Raw genomic sequence first — 18,296 nt, forward strand, 5'->3', positions numbered from 1 at the left:
TTTGTTATAGCCATAATTATGTATTATGATTATAGATGTTGAGATTATTAAAACAAAAACATTTTTTTCATATACCTAAATCCCGACAGAATACCAAATGAGATTAGAATCAGCTTACTCTCAAGGTGTCGGTCTTTCTGATTTTATTTTTGTATTAACTGCCAAAATATATTCATGTAGTTAAGTAGTCTATTTAGACTAGGGTGATAACATCTTCAGTTGTTTTAACAAGTGCCGTGAGACTACCTTGACTTTAGATGCAAACCAAAAGAACACATCAGCCAAATGCATTTGGTAAATGATTCTTCCGAAGCAAGGATTAATTGTATCTTTAGAATATTGCTTCCTCCATTTTACTCTTTGCCCAAGACCTTATTCACACCTGCAATGTGATGCTCCATTTCATTAACTTCAGTTGTTTTAAATTATTATATAACATATACATATGTAAATATATATACTTAAAATTTTTGGCAAAGTGCACTAAAATGTAATTTTTACTTAAATCTGTAGTATTTATTGTCAGGTCTTATTATGTACTATTTAGCGAGATGTTAACATATGTAACATTCCTTCTCCCAAATTCCTAATTTCTAGGAAATCATATAGAATCAAGTAAAATATGTAGAAATCATTTTAATAAGCTAAACATGAGCCGGAATATAGCTGGTATGAAATATATTTAATTCAACAAAGTGAGAAGGAACACATAGAGATATCTTTTTTTTAATCCTATGCTTTTGTTGATTGTTATAGAAAGATAGTTTTAAAAACTAGGTCAAATGCTAATTACATTAGAGAGAGAGAGAGAATAACCCCAAAAAATCAAAGAGTCGTTTTAAGATTGCCTTAAAACTTGATTATATGAGTATTTAAAATACATTATGATTAATAAATAATAATTTAAAGAGTCAGGAGATTCCCTGAGCCTGATGTGAATAAAGAATAATTATGGATAACCCCACATAAAACCATGTTTTAAAAATAAAAGTAGAAGTAATTTAAAAACACCTTAAACCTATAGACTGCTTTACAGATTATCAAGTAACTTTCACTCACTGTTTTCTACAATGTATCAGGAAATAGAATAGATATGAATATGATCACCCCAATTTTGCAGGAAGAAAATTAAAATACAGAAGGATGAGGTTTTCAAATCCTCCTATATAATAACATTTCATCTTAAATTTTATTATTTCATTAGTAATTTTTATTTAATGTCTGCTCTGTATAACTGTAAATGGCATTGTAAAGGCATAGAGATTGTGGATCCTTATAACATGCAGCCAGTAAATATTTTGAAATTCTATTTTAAATGCATAGATTGTATTAGAATATCAGTAATATTAAAACATGAGCAAGTAATATTAAAATATGAAAATATCAAAATGGGGGGGTGCCTGGGTGACTCAGTCAGTTAAGCGTCTGTCTACGACTCCCGTCATGATCCCAGGGTCCTGGGATCGAGCCCTACATCGGGCTCCCTGCTCCACAGGAAGCCTGCTTCTCCCTCTGTCTGCCGCTCCCCCTGCCTGTGCTCTCTCTCTCTGTCAAATAAATAAATAAATAATCTTTTAATAAATAAATAAATAAATAAAATGTGAGGAAAATGTCATGTGTCCTAATTTATGAGAAGCTATATATTGGATAGTATAACTTTGGTAAATATGTGTCTCAATACTAAATAGCCAGTCCACTTTAATAATTATATAATATGCATATACAATATTTATATAACTACATAATATCATTGTGTACAATTATATTTACACAAATATATTTATTTATACTTATAAATTTTTTTAATGTCTGCAGAGAATGAACTTTATTTTTCTATAATCCTCTATCTTCATGTATCTTCAGTCTCTTAGAGAACAAATAACCAATAACTTTCAAAAAATTTAATGCCAGACACAGAAATCACCATTATAACATGAAAAATACAAAAAGCCTATAGTTAATCTCCCAGAATGTCGAGCAGCACTAGAACTACACAGGATGGGACAGACTGAGGCACAGGGGGTGGGGCCCTGTGCAGCCCACAGCTGCTTCACTTCCATGTGCCCACCCTGCCAGGACCCCTCAAGTTCCCCCCAGAGCTCTTTTGGGGATCCATACAAACAGATGGGTAACTATGCCCCGAGTCAGATTCAGCTGCCCTGAATTATATACTAAGTGTAATATGTCCCAATTAAAACGAAATATCAAATTTATATTTTTGCTTTCCTTTCAAAAATCAGTGAAGCTTTAATACCTTAGGTTTGGAATATTTCTTCAGCCTAGTCCACAGAGTAAAGGTAATATTCTGGGATACGTATAGTATGGGTATACGATAATTTATGGAAATGTGAGACAGCAAAATTCCATTTCTTGAGCATCTGCTATGTTGCAGTCATTACTCCCTTTCTATACACATTTCCTTTCTGGTCATAATAAATTCACGTTAAACTTGCCCCTCAGCCAAGCATGCTTTTTGTCTGGCTAACACCACTTAATGGTTCAGCCCTATTGTCACTTCCTCTGAACAGTCTTACTTGACTCTCACTGTCCCCTACTCTACATGAATCCCATCTTCCCATTGTGTTTCCAGAGCACCTTTTGTTTTTATTATAAAAATACTGAGACTGTGTTTTCTTTCTTTCTTCTAGACCTTGGGCTCACTGTAATAAGCACCTATGTATTTAATCTCTCTATTAACAGAGGGCACCCAATACAATATCTGGTGAGGATATGTGGAATGATAAATTAATTGAGTGAAGTGTGGTATCTCAGTAGCTTCTCCAGGAATAAAAAATTTTATGGTACTTTCAATGTATTCATCAATATACAAAACACATAGAACATTCTCATTGTTTATTTAGATCCTAACCAATTTTTCCATTTTAAAAACTAGGAAAGAAGAAAAGAAGAAATATTGAGCTTCATTCTTCAGTAACTAGTTCACATAAAGTCTAATCATTTATACTCTGTATAGGAAAAGATTATACCCACAAATAAATTCCTACTTCAAAATCTGATGTTGTTCAAAGTAATATTCTAACATGGCACTTGAAGTGAATTCTAAGGTTTCACTTCATTTATGTTTTTAAATGCTTATACTCATCACATAAAGATGAAGCAATGTAATAAACATAACTCATTGTTTTTAGGTGTAGTTATATATTTAATCACAGGTAAAACAGTTGTTTATAGTCAGTTATGCAGGCCACTTGAGAAACATCAAAGCAGTTATTGCAAAGATGAGAGGGACAAAAGAAACAATGAAGGAAATATATAAATAGAGTACTTGGTTCAATTATAAAAAGAGACTTGTCTGCCAGCCTTTTGGAAATATATGTTACTTAACCTCAGTGCTGTATTTGGTAGTGTTGCCTTTCACTTTGAAATTCTCATCTTTTCCACTTGAGTTTACTAAAAACCGCCGATTTTCCTCCCACCTTCTTGAATGATCCTGTTTATGTGGCTTTGCTGGTTTTCCTTCTTGTGTAAGTGCAGCTATTTTCCAAGAATCTGGTCCTTGTTATCTTCTTTTGTGTGTCATCTCTAGGAAATCCCACCTTCAATTCTGACTTAAGTATCCTTTATATTCTTTAAAATCCAAATGCATGAGCTATGGCCTCATTTCTGAGATCTGCCATTTACTAGCTTCAGATACTGATCACGATGTGACTCTTTAGTTTCTATGCTCCAGTTTCTTCATCTGTACAGTGAACAGGATTGTAGAAATTCTCTCCTCTGAATGTCATCAGGAGTCAATGAGATAAGTATTATATTCACTGGCTCCCAGAACCTGTTCCTCCTCCATTTTTAAATCTTTAGGTTCCTTGTAAATTAGGACAGTTTTTCTGGGCATTGTCAATTCCTTCATCCCATTTCTTCTCTTGCCACCCTAGTCATCTGTGCAAGCTTGTCACCTCTGCAATGCACTGTCATTCCTTCAGGGTAAGCTTCTCCTCTTCAAATGCAGGTATTCTCAGGAGGAAGTTATATGCTAAATGGAAAACAGCTATCTGTTAAAAATGGGAATTCTGTTTTATAATTCTATTTTTCAGCCAAGCATACTGTACACACTTAAAGGCTCAGAAAGCAGTGTTGACTTTTTTTAGGGTACATCTCTTTATCGGATTCTTTTTGAGATGACAGATACAGTCATACCACTTCTGACTCAATACTCACTTGACTTGGCTGAGCATTTCAGGCAGTGAAGATCCAGCTGACTTCCCCGTGGAGCAGTTCTGCCTCTCCTGTGTTCAGAGGGCCTCAGGACACCACAGCTTCCTGAAAATACCACTCCCACATTGATCCAGAGAGTAATATGGGCAGGTGCGAAAACTAAGCATCCCACGTGTCTCTGGCAAGACCCTCTCCTTTTCTCTCTCTGTTCCCCTCCCCTCACTGCTGACTCATCCCTGGTGTCATATTCTTACTGTCTAGGAAACACTGAGCAGATCTGAGGGGGTGGAGAGACGGATAACAAGGGTTGACTGGGGTGCCTTGGGCTCCTTGAGGTGATGAGGGTATACGACCGCACTAAGTTCTGGGACTGTCTCCAGTGGTCTTTCTGGTTGATGGTAGTTGTAAGGCTATTGGGATCTGGTTATTAGGATCCATCCATCGATATCTCTTGTTCTTTAGCAGGAAATCAATTGAACTTATGTCTTTTATTAAAAATCTGGTTTATGTGGGCTAGTATTTACTTTCTGTTATTATGTGTCCATTAAACTGGAGAGGAGTTCTAATATTACTAGTTTATTCATTGCATGAATGAATAGGGTAATGGTAATGATAATGTTTTTGCTGCCTAATATTTATTTATATCTTTGCCAGTTGGACTTTCTATATTATCCAGTCTCCCATTCTCAGCCCCTCTTCACTGTATCCCATCCTTACTGGCTCCAAAACCAGAGACAACAACACACATGAAAGTTAAACCTACTTGAAATGTCTATTCTTCCCTGGATTCTGTGAGTAACTAATGAGTCTTCAGGCTTATAAGGGCTATACCTGTCTGTTTGCTGGCAGCAATATAATGTTGAACTGGAGATTGAACTCTGAATGTCTGAATGTATAATGCACATTATTGGCATATTGTTGAGTACCAGATAGTGAAGCAAATGGATAATATTTTATTTATGGAATTAAATAAACTAAATTCTTCAATACTGCCTGTTCCCTTGCATCGACATTCTGACTTATGTTTGCATTGTTGTATTTAGAATATTTTTCTAAGAGTGAGGTCATTAAATAAAATACATCCACACAGTTGGTTATTGCATTATCATTAAAAATTACATTCTTAAAAAAATCTTTCAGGGCATCAAGGTAATGTTTGATGATAGTTTCAAATTGTTCAAAAATTTTTCATGAACAGGTAGTCCTATAAAAAATGTATATGTGTGTTTATGTATGTATTTATATATTTTTTAAATACAGATGGAGTTCATGTTTAATATATGAGACGTAGATCCTCAAGTCTATGATTGGCTGCCAGAAAAAGAACAGCTTGAAGAAATGACGAGCTTTAAAACAGATGCCTATAGTCATGCCATAACTGAGAAACCAAGTCCTTGAATGTTTACTTAAATTTGAATTTTTTTCCTATCCCTACTAGTTTCAGCCTAGACTCTATAATAGATCATTATCTTCCATGTATAAATCATACATGAATCACATATGAATGTATATTTAATGTATTTTTGTTGGTTCTTATATAATTATGTTGGTCCTTCTAATGGCAAATATTACATATTTAGCACTTAGAGTAACATGAAAATCATGGCAAATAAGCAATAAATATTCTGTGAATGAATTGAATAACACTACTTTAAAGTTACTGAGATTCCTCAATATTGATTAGTTATTAAATGTGAAGTCAAAAACTATCTAAAAATAGAATGTTGAGATCTTTATGAACTCTATTTTTAGATATCTGAACAATCATATTCTACTTTTTTAAAAATTAGCCTCATCGTAATTGAGTAATCTTTGATCAATCAGATTGTAGGGTCTTTACTAAGTTTTTAATTAAAAGCTGGTCCAGTGAAGGGAGTGTATCCTGCTGGTTCATAACCTGAGTTTGGCACAGATGTGTTTTGTTGGGTCTCTAATATTTTTAAAAATGAAGTTAAATGAGTTCACGGGAGTTGTGCATTTCCTAGTTTCTCACGGTGCCTGCCTCTGGTTATGGTCTTACCCATCGTATTTATCTGTCATTATCACCAGTACTCGCTAATGGCACCATAGCTTGGTTTTGAGGAAATGCTTTGATTTGGAAGGTTATCTATATCTACCTACCTACCTACCTGCCTGGCCATCTAAAATAACACTTTACAACTCTGACTCTAAAATCAGAATCAAAAACAGAAAGGAAATTTGGGTACCATTTTTCAGAATATTCAATAGCAAGCAATATATGGTGTAGGGACTTACAGATCGGGGGAAAATATGCCCCAAATGTCATAATTAGAGACACATAAGATAGGACGGCAGTTAAATTGAAGGAAGATATAAAGAGGTGAGTTTGAAAGAAGCTTCAAATATGATAGTATTCCATTTGTTAATTGAGTCAGTGGTTCCCACGTATTCATTATAAAGTTTTTCTTTATGCCTCACACATATTTCATAGATCATTTTTGTATCTAGGCAGTGTTTGCTGAAAAAGAATAAAAGGGGGAAAAAAGCACAAAACTATATATAGTTCAAAACTATACAAGAGTAAAGAGTATGTAAAAATTATGCATATTAAAACCATAAAAAACAAATGTGTAACAACACAAAAATTATAATAGTGGTTCTTGGAGAGTATAGAATATGATAGCAGAAGTCTCTAATAATACTGTCAGCGTTCCATTTAAGTGGACAATGGATGCATTTTAAAATTTTTCATTGTGTATATATGTCACAAATTATTTTTGATGGCTGTTTTTAATTTTTTACCATAATTTTTTAACCCCCCCCAAAATTAAAAAAGACCCCAGACCTTCCAAATAACCCATTTATGCATGTCACACTGACAGATAGTCCCTAATTCTTTTGAATTCCAGTTAAGTGTACTTTCTTTGCCATGCAACTTAAGCTCTGAAATAGACTATTAGAATTACTTTGCACACATACCAACATTACTGTATAAAAGTGTAAAATATCGGGGCACCTGGGTGGCTCAGTTGTTAAGCATCTGCCTTTGGCTCAGGTCATGATCCCAGGATCCTGGGATCGAGCCCCGCATCGGGCTTCCTGCTCAGCCAGGAGCCTGCTTCTCCCTCTCCCGCTCCCACTGCTTGTGTTCCCTCTCTAGCTGTCTCTCTCTCTGTGTCAAATAAATAAATAAAATCTTAAAAAAAAAAAAAAAGTGTAAAATATCATCACCCCTTGAATAACAGTTGACCCACCCTGACTCTATCACTTAGACTTTAATTAGGGAAACAGAATCATTAGAAAGTACAGAATCTATATAATAAGGGATTTGTTTTAAGGATTTGATCTTAAGCAATTATGGGAGCTGGGTAAGTGATCGCTGAAAGCCTACTGGAGATTGAAGGATGGAGGGCAGGCAGAGGAAAGAAAGATGAATTTAAAAGAGGGGAGAGCAGAAACCAGCTAGAACCCATGAGGACAGAGCAGAACCCCTGTCTGTTCTCATTGTCTCCATCCTAAAAGCTAAGGAAGAAGCCAAAAAAGAATCCAGAGGAAAACAGAGCAGCTGCATGCCTGCCTGCTGTCCCAAGCCAAGCAGTAAGTGATGTGTGTGAGCTACAACAGTACGTGTGACCTGTTCAGCTGTCTGAGCATGCAGAAAGCACTGTAGTTGCTGCTTGGCTTCTGCCCTCCATATCTCACCCACAGTATCTCTGATGCCACATTTTAATGGGAAACATTTAGGGAAGGGGAATTTTGGAAACATAGTTCACCCTTGACAAGTTTATACCTTGTAAAATCAGCACGCTGATTCTTCCCTGCAAAAAGGGTTTCCAGTACTGTACTGTGTCCTGTAGAAGGGCTCACCACCTGCCCCATCGCTCCATCCACCTTACATGCATTCTCCATCATCCAGTCAGTCTGGTGCCACGCCCCCCCCCCCCCCCCCCGCCCCGGTTCCTGTACACTTCAGCCCTATCTGTGAGATGATTGTGTCTTTGAACATTATATCCACAATGATGCTTAAATTTAAAAGCTGGGCCTGGTTTTTGTTTATCCTGTAAAATGTTCTACAGATTTTAGTCAATGTGCTTTAAATAATCTAGCTTCCAAATGCATATAGCTTTGTAACCTTAACAAAATTCCTCTGTGATGAAGTGTGTTAACATCTTCACAATTCGTTATAAAATTCAATTACTCATTGCCTGTAGTGCTGACTAGTGACTATGTTAGACTTAAAAGGTATTTTTTTGCTTTGATGTATTAATTAACATATGCAAAATAAATACATACCTCTTGTAATAGGGATATAGTACAAATCTGTAAAAGCAGAGGGATGAGAAGTGATTATAAAAAAATGAACTTGCCATCCATATAACATGAATGACATATTTTTTAAACTGTTGGTTATATTTTATACTAGACTTATATAAATACCAGCCTAGAATGTAGTACACTAGAATAATTAATCACAAATAGAAATGCCTTGAATCCAAAGATAAGCCTTCTCTTTAAGCCTTCTGTTTTTGCTAGAGCTGAGTTAGCTAAAGTCAACACAGTAATTATGTATGATTACCCGTAAGTTTGCATCATTGGTTACCAGTGAGAAAACAGCTGTGTCTTTGGAGTTGTCCTTTATACACACTGGTGGGAGATCACTTACCCTGATGCCTGTGATTGAACCCGAATCAGATACATTTGTTAATCAAAGAATAGTCTTAGTGAGCTCACTCTTCTTGTTGCCCTCTATACAGATATAAAGAAAGAAGGAGAGAGGAAGGGAGGGAGGGATAGGAAGGAAGGAAAGAAGGAAGATATTATAGGGAAATGAGCCCTGTGTAGTCTTATCCATGCAAATAAATATACATATTTGTATAAATATAAATGTATATGTGTCTTCCTAAAAGGAAACCCCTGATTTTCTTCAGGTTCTGTCAAAATTGTGTTAATGTAATACCTGAGAGGTATTTTAATTAATGCATGTGTGTATTTATATATTATTTATTTAATGGTATTTAAAAGATCAAACACTCAGAGATCACTTTCTTAGTTTAGAAAAATACATATGAATTATGATGAGAAAATGACTAGAAAAATGATCCTGGTTTAGTCAAAGAAAAATGGATGCAAAAAGAATGTCAACTGAGAGTATGCAATTCTAATCTAAATATAGTTTTAATCCCTGGTGTAATATACATGATTTTAGTTGGCATGTTGCTATTTATGGAAATATCTGTTAATATAATTTACATTATATAGAAACTTACACTAAGAGCCTCCAGTTGGTGAAATAGAGGCTTTGTGTGGGTGTATGGGTGTGTGTGGTCTTACAGAAATAAGCATCCACATAAAAGAAGAGATGAGTAGAGACATGACCACAGATCAGTTTCAACACAGGCAGAACGACCCCAGTACAATTCCTAACAACATCCAGTATTCTGTTCAGTTTCATTATCGAATCTCACCCTTAACGTTCAGCCATTTCATTGGAAATTAATATTTAAATAGCCTATTTGTTTTTTTCTTAGTTTTTGTATGAATATTTGTGTTCTAATACATTCTGATATAATTCTTATATCTACACAGAAAATAAATGAGGACTAACCCCAATCATTCACTTATGTATTTTGGATATGAGTTTTTCTTGTTTCATTGATTGTAAAGGGGACAAAAATACTAATCTAGTCAAAAACAGTGTAATAAGAAGAGGAGCTGACACACATTCATTTTTAGGAGAGACAGAATAAGGATAGAAATACCACAAATACATCATTGCATATACTTGTGAAGTGCAGTCTCATGAATGATCAGAGATTTCTAATATCTTGATTTTATAGTGTAGGAACTGATTGTGTAATCTGAAAAAAAGAGTGCACCAACTGTGAATTCAGTCCTTTTCCCTTTTAGAGATAACAGAAGGAAATAAATTTAGAAATTTAAACAAAAAAATCTGATTTTCAGAATGTCCACTTGAATTGTAAGAGTATATGGGCCCAGGGCACCTGGGTGGCTCAGTCGATTGAGTGTCTGCCTTTGGCTTGGATCATGATCCCAGGGGTCCTGGGATCGAGCCCCATGTCAGACTCCTGGCTCAATGGGGAGCCTGCTTCTCCCTTTCCCTCTGCTGCTACCACCCCCTCATGTGCTCTCTCTATCTCTCTTTCTTCTCAAATAAATAAGTAAAATCTTCAAAGCATCATCTTAAAAATAAAAAAAAAAGTGTATGGGCCTCAGATAAATGGAACACCTTCATCCAAGACTATAGGTGAGGCTAATACCAGTGACAGGTTGCAGGTAACATTGCTCTCCAATTTTTGGGCCTGTTGATAAGTAAATAGTGATTTCTAAACAGATCATCAGTGTAATTATTTTTTAGCTGAAAAAAATAACATTCTGAGTGATAAGCAGATAAACAGACCAACAGAAACCTGTGTAAAATGTTTATTGTTGACTCAAAGACTTAATAGTAGGCTGCAAACTCCAAGGTATTTGAGTATCAGTTCCCTTGATCACTTGGTTTTCCTTGACAGAATTTTGAGTAGGGGGCACGTAACCTCTGCTTACATACTCTTATTGGTGGAAACTCTCTGAGCTTCCACATTCGTCTGGTTGGTCTTTTAATGAAAAATTCATGCTAAAATGTGGTGAAGACTTCTCAGATACAGCTATGAATGCTCCCGCAGGCTTCGCAGCCATCCGTTCTCTACCATTTTAAGTCTAACGGCCAACTTTCAACCTGAGGCAGGTCTTATTATCGTGCTTCCGAAATGATACTTAGAAAAATAAATAGGCAGGCCTGAAGTTCAGAGATTTTCCTTAATGGTATTGTTGCTATAGTTACAGCTAAAATGTTATATAAAGCAAATTGCTTATTGATGGAAAAATGCCAAGTAGCACAGCAACATCCCTCTTCTGGGTTTTTATTGCCTTCATTTCCTACTTTGCTCTTAAGATTAATGGATTTGTGAAGCATTGCTTTGAACAAGCCCTGATGACATGATGTTAAAATAAATGCATTCTATTAACATGCACCAGCTGACAATTGAATACATTCTAGTATGTTGTGATCGACATGGAGTTATTTTTTATACACTATTTGTTTATCAGAATTTTCCCCTACTTGGAGATGAATTTGGTATCCTGGTTATTAATGTTAAAGCCCTGGATTAAAAGGTGATTGGTCTAATAGAGTCTTCTGAATTTATCTGATACATTTAATAATAATATAGATAAAACTTCTATGTTTTCTACTATTAGGAGATATTTATAGGCTACTGAAAATAAAACATAATTTGAGAACCTACTGAAACCAATGGAAATGGTCTGAAAGCATCCATAATGATGACTTGTATGTTAAAAAAAAACCTCCATAAGCATCTGTATTTTTCAATGTATTTTCTATGTAGTAAACTCAATAATATAACAGCAATGGCTTTAGTTTATATAAGTATATATTACATAATAATATATATAAAATATATTTATTTTCTAATTGTCTTACTGTCCTTTTTCAAGATTTCTTTATTTTAGAGAGAGTGAGAGAGAGAGGGAACAAGTTGGGGAGAGGGACAGAGGGAGAGAATATTCAAGCAGACTCCCCGCTGAGTGCGGAAGTGGCCCTCGGGGCTCGATCTCACAAACCATGGGATCGTGACCTGAGCCTAAAGCAGGAGTCGAACACTCAACCGATTGAGCCACCCAGGCACCCCTGTCTCACTGTTTTTATTTTCAAAGATAAAGCTGTAACTCTTTTGATGTTTAACCTTAAGGCAAACTATGAATAGTCATGTGTTTTGCAATTTACAGAAAGAGTTAATGCTATGTGTGGTAAAGTCCTTTCAGGTGGTAAAGATCATATATGGGCAGTGATAATTTATGCATTGAATTTTTGATAATTTAGGCATCTTGCTTATTGTATCTCCAGATTGTTACTGGACTAGAAACATGAGTATTTAATGGTGTGGCTGTTGAAGAACAAAGAGTGAAGATAATGGTTTTTTTGGACCTAGAAAAATAATGCTTCTCAATTAAATCCCTGAATACAGGGATACAAAATTTCTTGGGATTATTTTTGGTAAAGAATGCAAAAAAAAAAAAATTGTGAACTACAGATTTTTACATCTTATGTGTTGTAGAGTATTTCCTAAATTGTGACTTGTGAAGCCAATTTTTCTAGTAATTGTGTTTGTATTTAATGGTGATATGATAATGATGATAACCTATATTATCCAAAATGAACTTTCATTTGAAAATTCACTTTCACTCATTTTACTCATTATTAAAATTCAATCAATTTTGCTTTTCTCATTTCTACTTTTGATTTTACCCTAGCCTCTGCCTTTTCGTATGCCCTCTCTTAATAAAATTTATATTTGCATATTTAAAGAAATATACAAATTTTGGTGTTACTATACTTTTTCCCCTTTTTTGATTCCTTCTTGATATTATAACTTCCTCTGCTTGCCGAATTTGTTGGCATTCTAATTTTGGTTCTAGGGCTGCAGAAAGAAGAGACACATGTATGAGACTTCCAATTCAGCATTTCTTTTTTTTTTTTTTTTTATGTTTTTTTTTTTCTCAAAGATTTTATTTATTTATTTCACAGAGAGAGAGAGAGAGAGAGTGAGAGCAGGAACACAAGCAGGAGGAGTGGGAGAGGGAGAAGCAGGCTTCCTGCTGAGCAGGGAGCCCGATGTGGGGCTCGATCCCAGGAGTCTGGGATCATGACCTGAGCCGAAGGCAGACGCTTAATGACTGAGCCACGCAGGCGCCCCTCAGCATTTCTAATTGGTGAAAAAATTCTCTTTTGGGATTCATAAATTATCTAATTCCTTATGTTCTAAACAGATTCATCAGACAATCCCACTAAAACCATTATATCCTTGGGGTGCCTGGGTGGCTCAGTCGTTAAGCTTCTGCCTTCGGCTCAGGTCATGATCTCAGGGTCCTCGGATCGAGGCTCCCCATTGGGCTCCCTGCTCGGCAGGAGGCCTGCTTCTCCCTCTCCCACTCCCCCTGCTTGTGTTCCCTCTCTCGCTGTGTCTCGCTCTGTCAAATAAATGAATAAAATCTTAAAAAAAAAAACAACATTATATCCTTTCCATTTCCCTTATATGTATATATATTTTTTACTGCATATTTTAACCCATATCTTATTCCTTACCCAATGGTATATGTACTCCATAAATATAGATAGAATAAATATATACAGAGTAGATACATAAGTGAATTACGTTGTCATAATTATTTGACATGATAGTAACATCAGTTTCCAAATGAATTTTGGTGACAATTAGTCAAAGTGTAAAGTCAAAAGAACTAGGCTTGTCTTAATAATCTTATTTCAAATGCAAATCACTCATGCAACTGCGAGACCAAGTATAAAAATATCAGGTTTAACTGCATACGGATGGAAACTTAAGCAAACACAAGTTTGATCTAGACAGCGAGGCTCTCAGGATAAAATCCTTTTTCTTTTAGACTGACATTATTGCCTTCCCTCTGCCTTGCAGACCATACTAGTGTGAGTTATCACTGCTTATAGGTTTATCAAACATTACTTTAAATTGGGAAAATGAAGTGTTTTATGTGACACTATAGGTTAAATAGATGATACCTTTTATCCCCTTAACCTTCAAATATGTGAAAATAATGAGTATATTACTTTGAAATGGTCACTTTATTTTCTGAACACATTTTCATTTTAATGAGAGCTGTGTACCATTGTGGTATCATATGCTATAAGTAGCAAGAGATGATAACTTTTCAAGAATAATTTGTTCCAAAAACTCAGATAAAAGAATCACACTATTATTTTGATAAAAATTTGCAATGTAATGATACCTGTGTTCCTGGTATATGAAAAACTTCCTAACTTCTTTACATTAGGACATGACCTGCCAGGAACGCTTAACACACACCTGCATTTGGTTTTTACAATCCATGTGACAAGACAGCAGTGATGCAACTATTTGTGTCCGCTTTTGTTTTTAAAAAATGTCAGGTTCTGAATAAAAATATCCTCAGATGTGGCTCAACTGAGTAATGGTTTTTAAAACCACAGCACAGATAAAGATTGATTTTCTTGGAAAATTGATTTTCTTGTGGAAGTGCCTCCTCCAGGGACTATTCAGTGCCAGGGTTGGAGCAAGCTTTTCATATTTGACATAAGGGATCAAGTCAGTTTCTTTCCTAAGACTTTTCTATAAAGTGCTGGTGTAAAGAAGCCGCCATTCAATACTTTAGAGTTGCCGAAACCTGAATTAAGAAGAGAATTGGTATTAGATAATTGTGCACACAAAAAGCAAATGAACCCGTAATGCATACTGATGTTTTATAGACTGCAATTGACAAAAATTAAATAATGGACTTTTGTCTTTACTCTTCAGATAAGTAAATAAGAATTTATAATGGCTTACAGATTGCAAAATAGTCATTACTATTTTTTTTTAAGATTTTATTTATTTGAGAGAGAACGAGAGAAAGAGCACGAGTTGGGGGGGAGGGGCAGAGAGAGAGGGATGAGTAGACTCCCCGCTTAGCAGGGAGCCCAACATGGGGCTCAATCCCAGGACTCTAGGATCATGACCTGAGCCGAAGGCAGACGCTTAATTGACTAAGCCACCCAGGCGCTCCTCAGTCATTATTATTAAGCAACATTTTTTATATCTCTAAAGAAATTAGAAGCTGAAATAAGAAATGAAACTTAGATCCCTAATAATATTCTTGAACAATAAGTGATTTTGTCATGTAACTAGAAAGAGTGATCCAGTATGAAAAGCAGTTTGAAATTGAACTCAGAAAACAGTGCAACATATGAATGCAATACTCTTTGTATGACTCTCCAACCTTGGACTTTACAGAATAGGTATTTATTAAATGTAACAATTAGAAGCTACATGTATAGTCTTTAGTTCTTACATTATAATGTTTATAAAGTAAGAAAAAGCACAGCATATATCAATAAGGGAAGAATTCTGCAATATTGTTATTCTAATGTAATCAATCTTCATCATGTGTATATGTTATGAGAGAGGAGTTTTCAGAATTTAGCTTGCAAAAGAATCAACCAAGAATTAACTAGTTTATTTACTCCTTCTCCTTCCCCAGGATCCTGCTAAAACAGTTTTAGGAATTCCTAGGAATTTGCATGTCCTATGACCCCCCTCAGTCGATTGGTGCAAGTGGCCCATGGATTACAGCGAGGAGCAGAAATATAAGGAAGTGTTCTAGTCAGTGATTCAAAAAACTCTAGAGGAAAGATACCAAACAATTTGAGCCAATGATTGTGTCTTGTTCAATTGCATTAGAAATGTGAATATTATTAAGAATGAAATTATTTATCAGTCCTAAAGCAGATAGGGAATTATGCACAATACTCTGGTAAATAGAACTACATTTGACCCACATCAAGAGATAGGAGATTATGTGCTAAATCCTAAAACTTTTGGTTAATTTTAGTTAATAGAAAGTGACCATAAAATTTAATAGTCTTGTGTAAATATATGAAATACCAATTTTTAAGCCACCAAGCTCAAAAATATTCTGTTTGGAACAAATGCAGGTTCTTCACCAAAAAAGTGAATATTTCCTTGGCTCTATCTTTTTTTCTTTTTTTTAAAGATTTTATTTATTTATTTGACAGAGAGAGACAGCGAGAGAGGGAACACAAGCAGGCGGAGTGGGAGAGGGAGAAGCAGGCTTCCCGCTGAGCAGGGAGCCTGATGTGGGGCTCGATCCCAGGACCCTGGGATCATGACCTGAGCTGAAGGCAGACGCTTAATGACTGATCTTTGGCTCCATCTTTAATGCTACGTTTTTTTTCTTCCTCATGGTGAGGAGAGTGAATTGCCAATCTCTAGGGATTCCTCATATTTTTAGATTATAAATAGTCTTTTTGCGGCCTTCCTTAGAAGTCACTATTTCATTGATTTGGAAAACAATGACCTATCTTCTCCCTATACAAAAAAGCAACTAGAAGTCACCAGATGTTAATCTTAGTATATGCACCAAAACAGATTCACCAGAACAGATGCATTATAATATAGTTAATCTGCTCATTGCTATTTTCTTTGCAGATTCAAGAATGGCTTTGTTTAAATTGCCAAACCCAGAGAGCAATATCAGGACAGCTTGGAGATATGGGCAAAATGCCACCTACACCTTCAGGACCCAAAGCCTCTCCTATGCCTGTCCCTCCAGCACAGCCATCTCAGAAAACAGCAATGCCTCCCCAAGTAAAAATGAAAAAGAAGGAACAAGAAGTAAAAACAGAAGCTGAGCAAGTCATTCCAGAAAAAGTGAAAGAAATACCATCAGTTGAAAAGATTGTCCCAAAGGTGACCACAGATCACAAACAGGAGAGTCAACTAGAAGAAGACAAAACTTCAGCCCCTCAAGAAAAAAAGCCACCCCCTGAAGACAAAAAGCCACTCCCAGAAGAAAAAATGCCACCTCTTGAAGAAAAAAAACCAACTTCTGAAGACAAAAAGCCAGCCCCTGAAGACAAAAAGTTACCTCCAGCAACAAAACCATCAGCTCTAGAGGCGGAACAGAAACAAGACTTACTTAAAACTCACGTACCAAGCACTGAGGAAGAGCCGGAAGGCAGAGCGGCTCCTCAGCTGGTACCAGAGAAGCCGCCGCAGACCAAGACGGAGGCTGCGCCCTCTGGCCTGCCTCCAGGTTTGCCCAAGGAAGGTGATGAGGCGACTCAAAAGATGAAAGGACAGCAACAAGCGGCTCGCACAGCAAAGCCTGAACCTGGGAGAGAAAAAACAGTAAGTTATGTTTTCCTGTCTTTGCATAGTCTTATGTATATGAAATTTGCTAATTTTTACCTAAGTACACAGAGTGCTTAGTGGTAATTATGTAAGTGCAAACCTTCAATTAAAGGCACTTTCAGAAAAGTGTAACAATTGCTGAAATGAACAACTTTGGCTTTCTCACAGCTTGATCTAACTTAAAGCAGAGATATCAAATTTATTTTCCTAGCTTTTATGCATATTTGATAATTTACCGAAATCCTGTAGGATGATAAGAAGAGTTTCTTACAGGTTAAGTTTCTTCTTCTCTCCACTGTGAACATAAAATCAGCATCCACCTTTAATATAAAATAATATGTGTCTTTATGTAAGTTTCTGTTCACTTAGTCACTTCGTTAAGCAAGTCAACAAGTTTCTTTTCGCTTGAAAGCCTTTTAAGGTGCCATCAGCCATAAAATGATTGTGATTGCCAAAAAAAAAAAAAAAGTGTGGCTGAAATTCAGGACAAAAGTCATTTTTACAAAAGTTAATTTTAGTATTTAACATGATTTTAATATAACGCACTCTATTTGGGGTTTGTTTAATGTGTTTAATATTGAAGGATTATTTATAATCCAAGCATAATTTGGAATAATATATATTCTCTTTCTTTAGTGGCAACTTTTAAGAGTATCCATCTTAACCTCTATCTGCACAAGAAATAATGTCATTTTTAGAAGAACTCTGATTGTTTTAGAGCTACACAAGATCTTACTTCATATCTGGTTGAATAATTTTAATTCACAGATAACAGCAATGACTTGAAGGAAAAAGAAATGATTTATTAATATTAAAAGTTAATGTTAGAACTCTAATTAGAATCTGTAGTCCATTTTTTTGGTGTTTACAGTTTTAACACGTGGTTACTAACCCATCTTTGATACATGATGCATCAGTCATTAAGTAAATCCTGGTCTTCCTTCATTATGTAAATGAGTATATCAGAGTCAGAGCAGGTGCCTATGTATTCTTCATTCTAATGGCTGGATCTGGTAACATCACCACCACCAATTGCTTCTCCTAGCTAACCACTTTGCAGAACCTGATGCCTATGACCATTTCTCTGTTTATGAAGCTACCCTTGGCTTTCATGACCCTCCCTTTTTGTTCTCTTTTTGTCTTTCTGATCATGCTTTATGAGTTCTACTTTGACTCCGTGTATGGCCTTCTTTCCTAATCTCTATGTGATGAGGTTTTCTTTGTGTTTTGCTTTGGTTTTGGTTTTGGTTTGAGTTTTGTCTTCTTTGTTCTGAGGGGAGCCACATGAGCAATTCTTCAATCTACCTGTGCACCTTCTGGCCCTCTTTTGAGTATCAGATATGTTTTCAGATACCCAGTACACGTTCTGCTTCAAAGCCT

The 18,296-nt window shown here is 35.7% G+C and overlaps 1 protein-coding gene across 3 annotated transcripts in view; it reads left to right on the forward strand.

The window, feature by feature from the left end:
• Nucleotides 1-18,296, forward strand: part of PCLO (piccolo presynaptic cytomatrix protein) — a 395,644-nt gene that overhangs the window by 161,943 nt on the left and 215,405 nt on the right. For all 3 annotated transcript variants that reach the window (XM_032402272.1, XM_032402273.1, XM_032402274.1), the window contains exon 4: nucleotides 16,212-16,913. In XM_032402272.1, coding sequence (XP_032258163.1) covers nucleotides 16,212-16,913 — 702 coding nt within the window. The remainder of the gene's footprint in view (nucleotides 1-16,211; nucleotides 16,914-18,296) is intronic.

The sequence above is a fragment of the Phoca vitulina genome, unplaced genomic scaffold (assembly GCF_004348235.1).
Source record: "Phoca vitulina isolate PV1807 unplaced genomic scaffold, GSC_HSeal_1.0 scaffold4, whole genome shotgun sequence".
NCBI classification, from domain to species: Eukaryota; Metazoa; Chordata; class Mammalia; order Carnivora; family Phocidae; genus Phoca; species Phoca vitulina.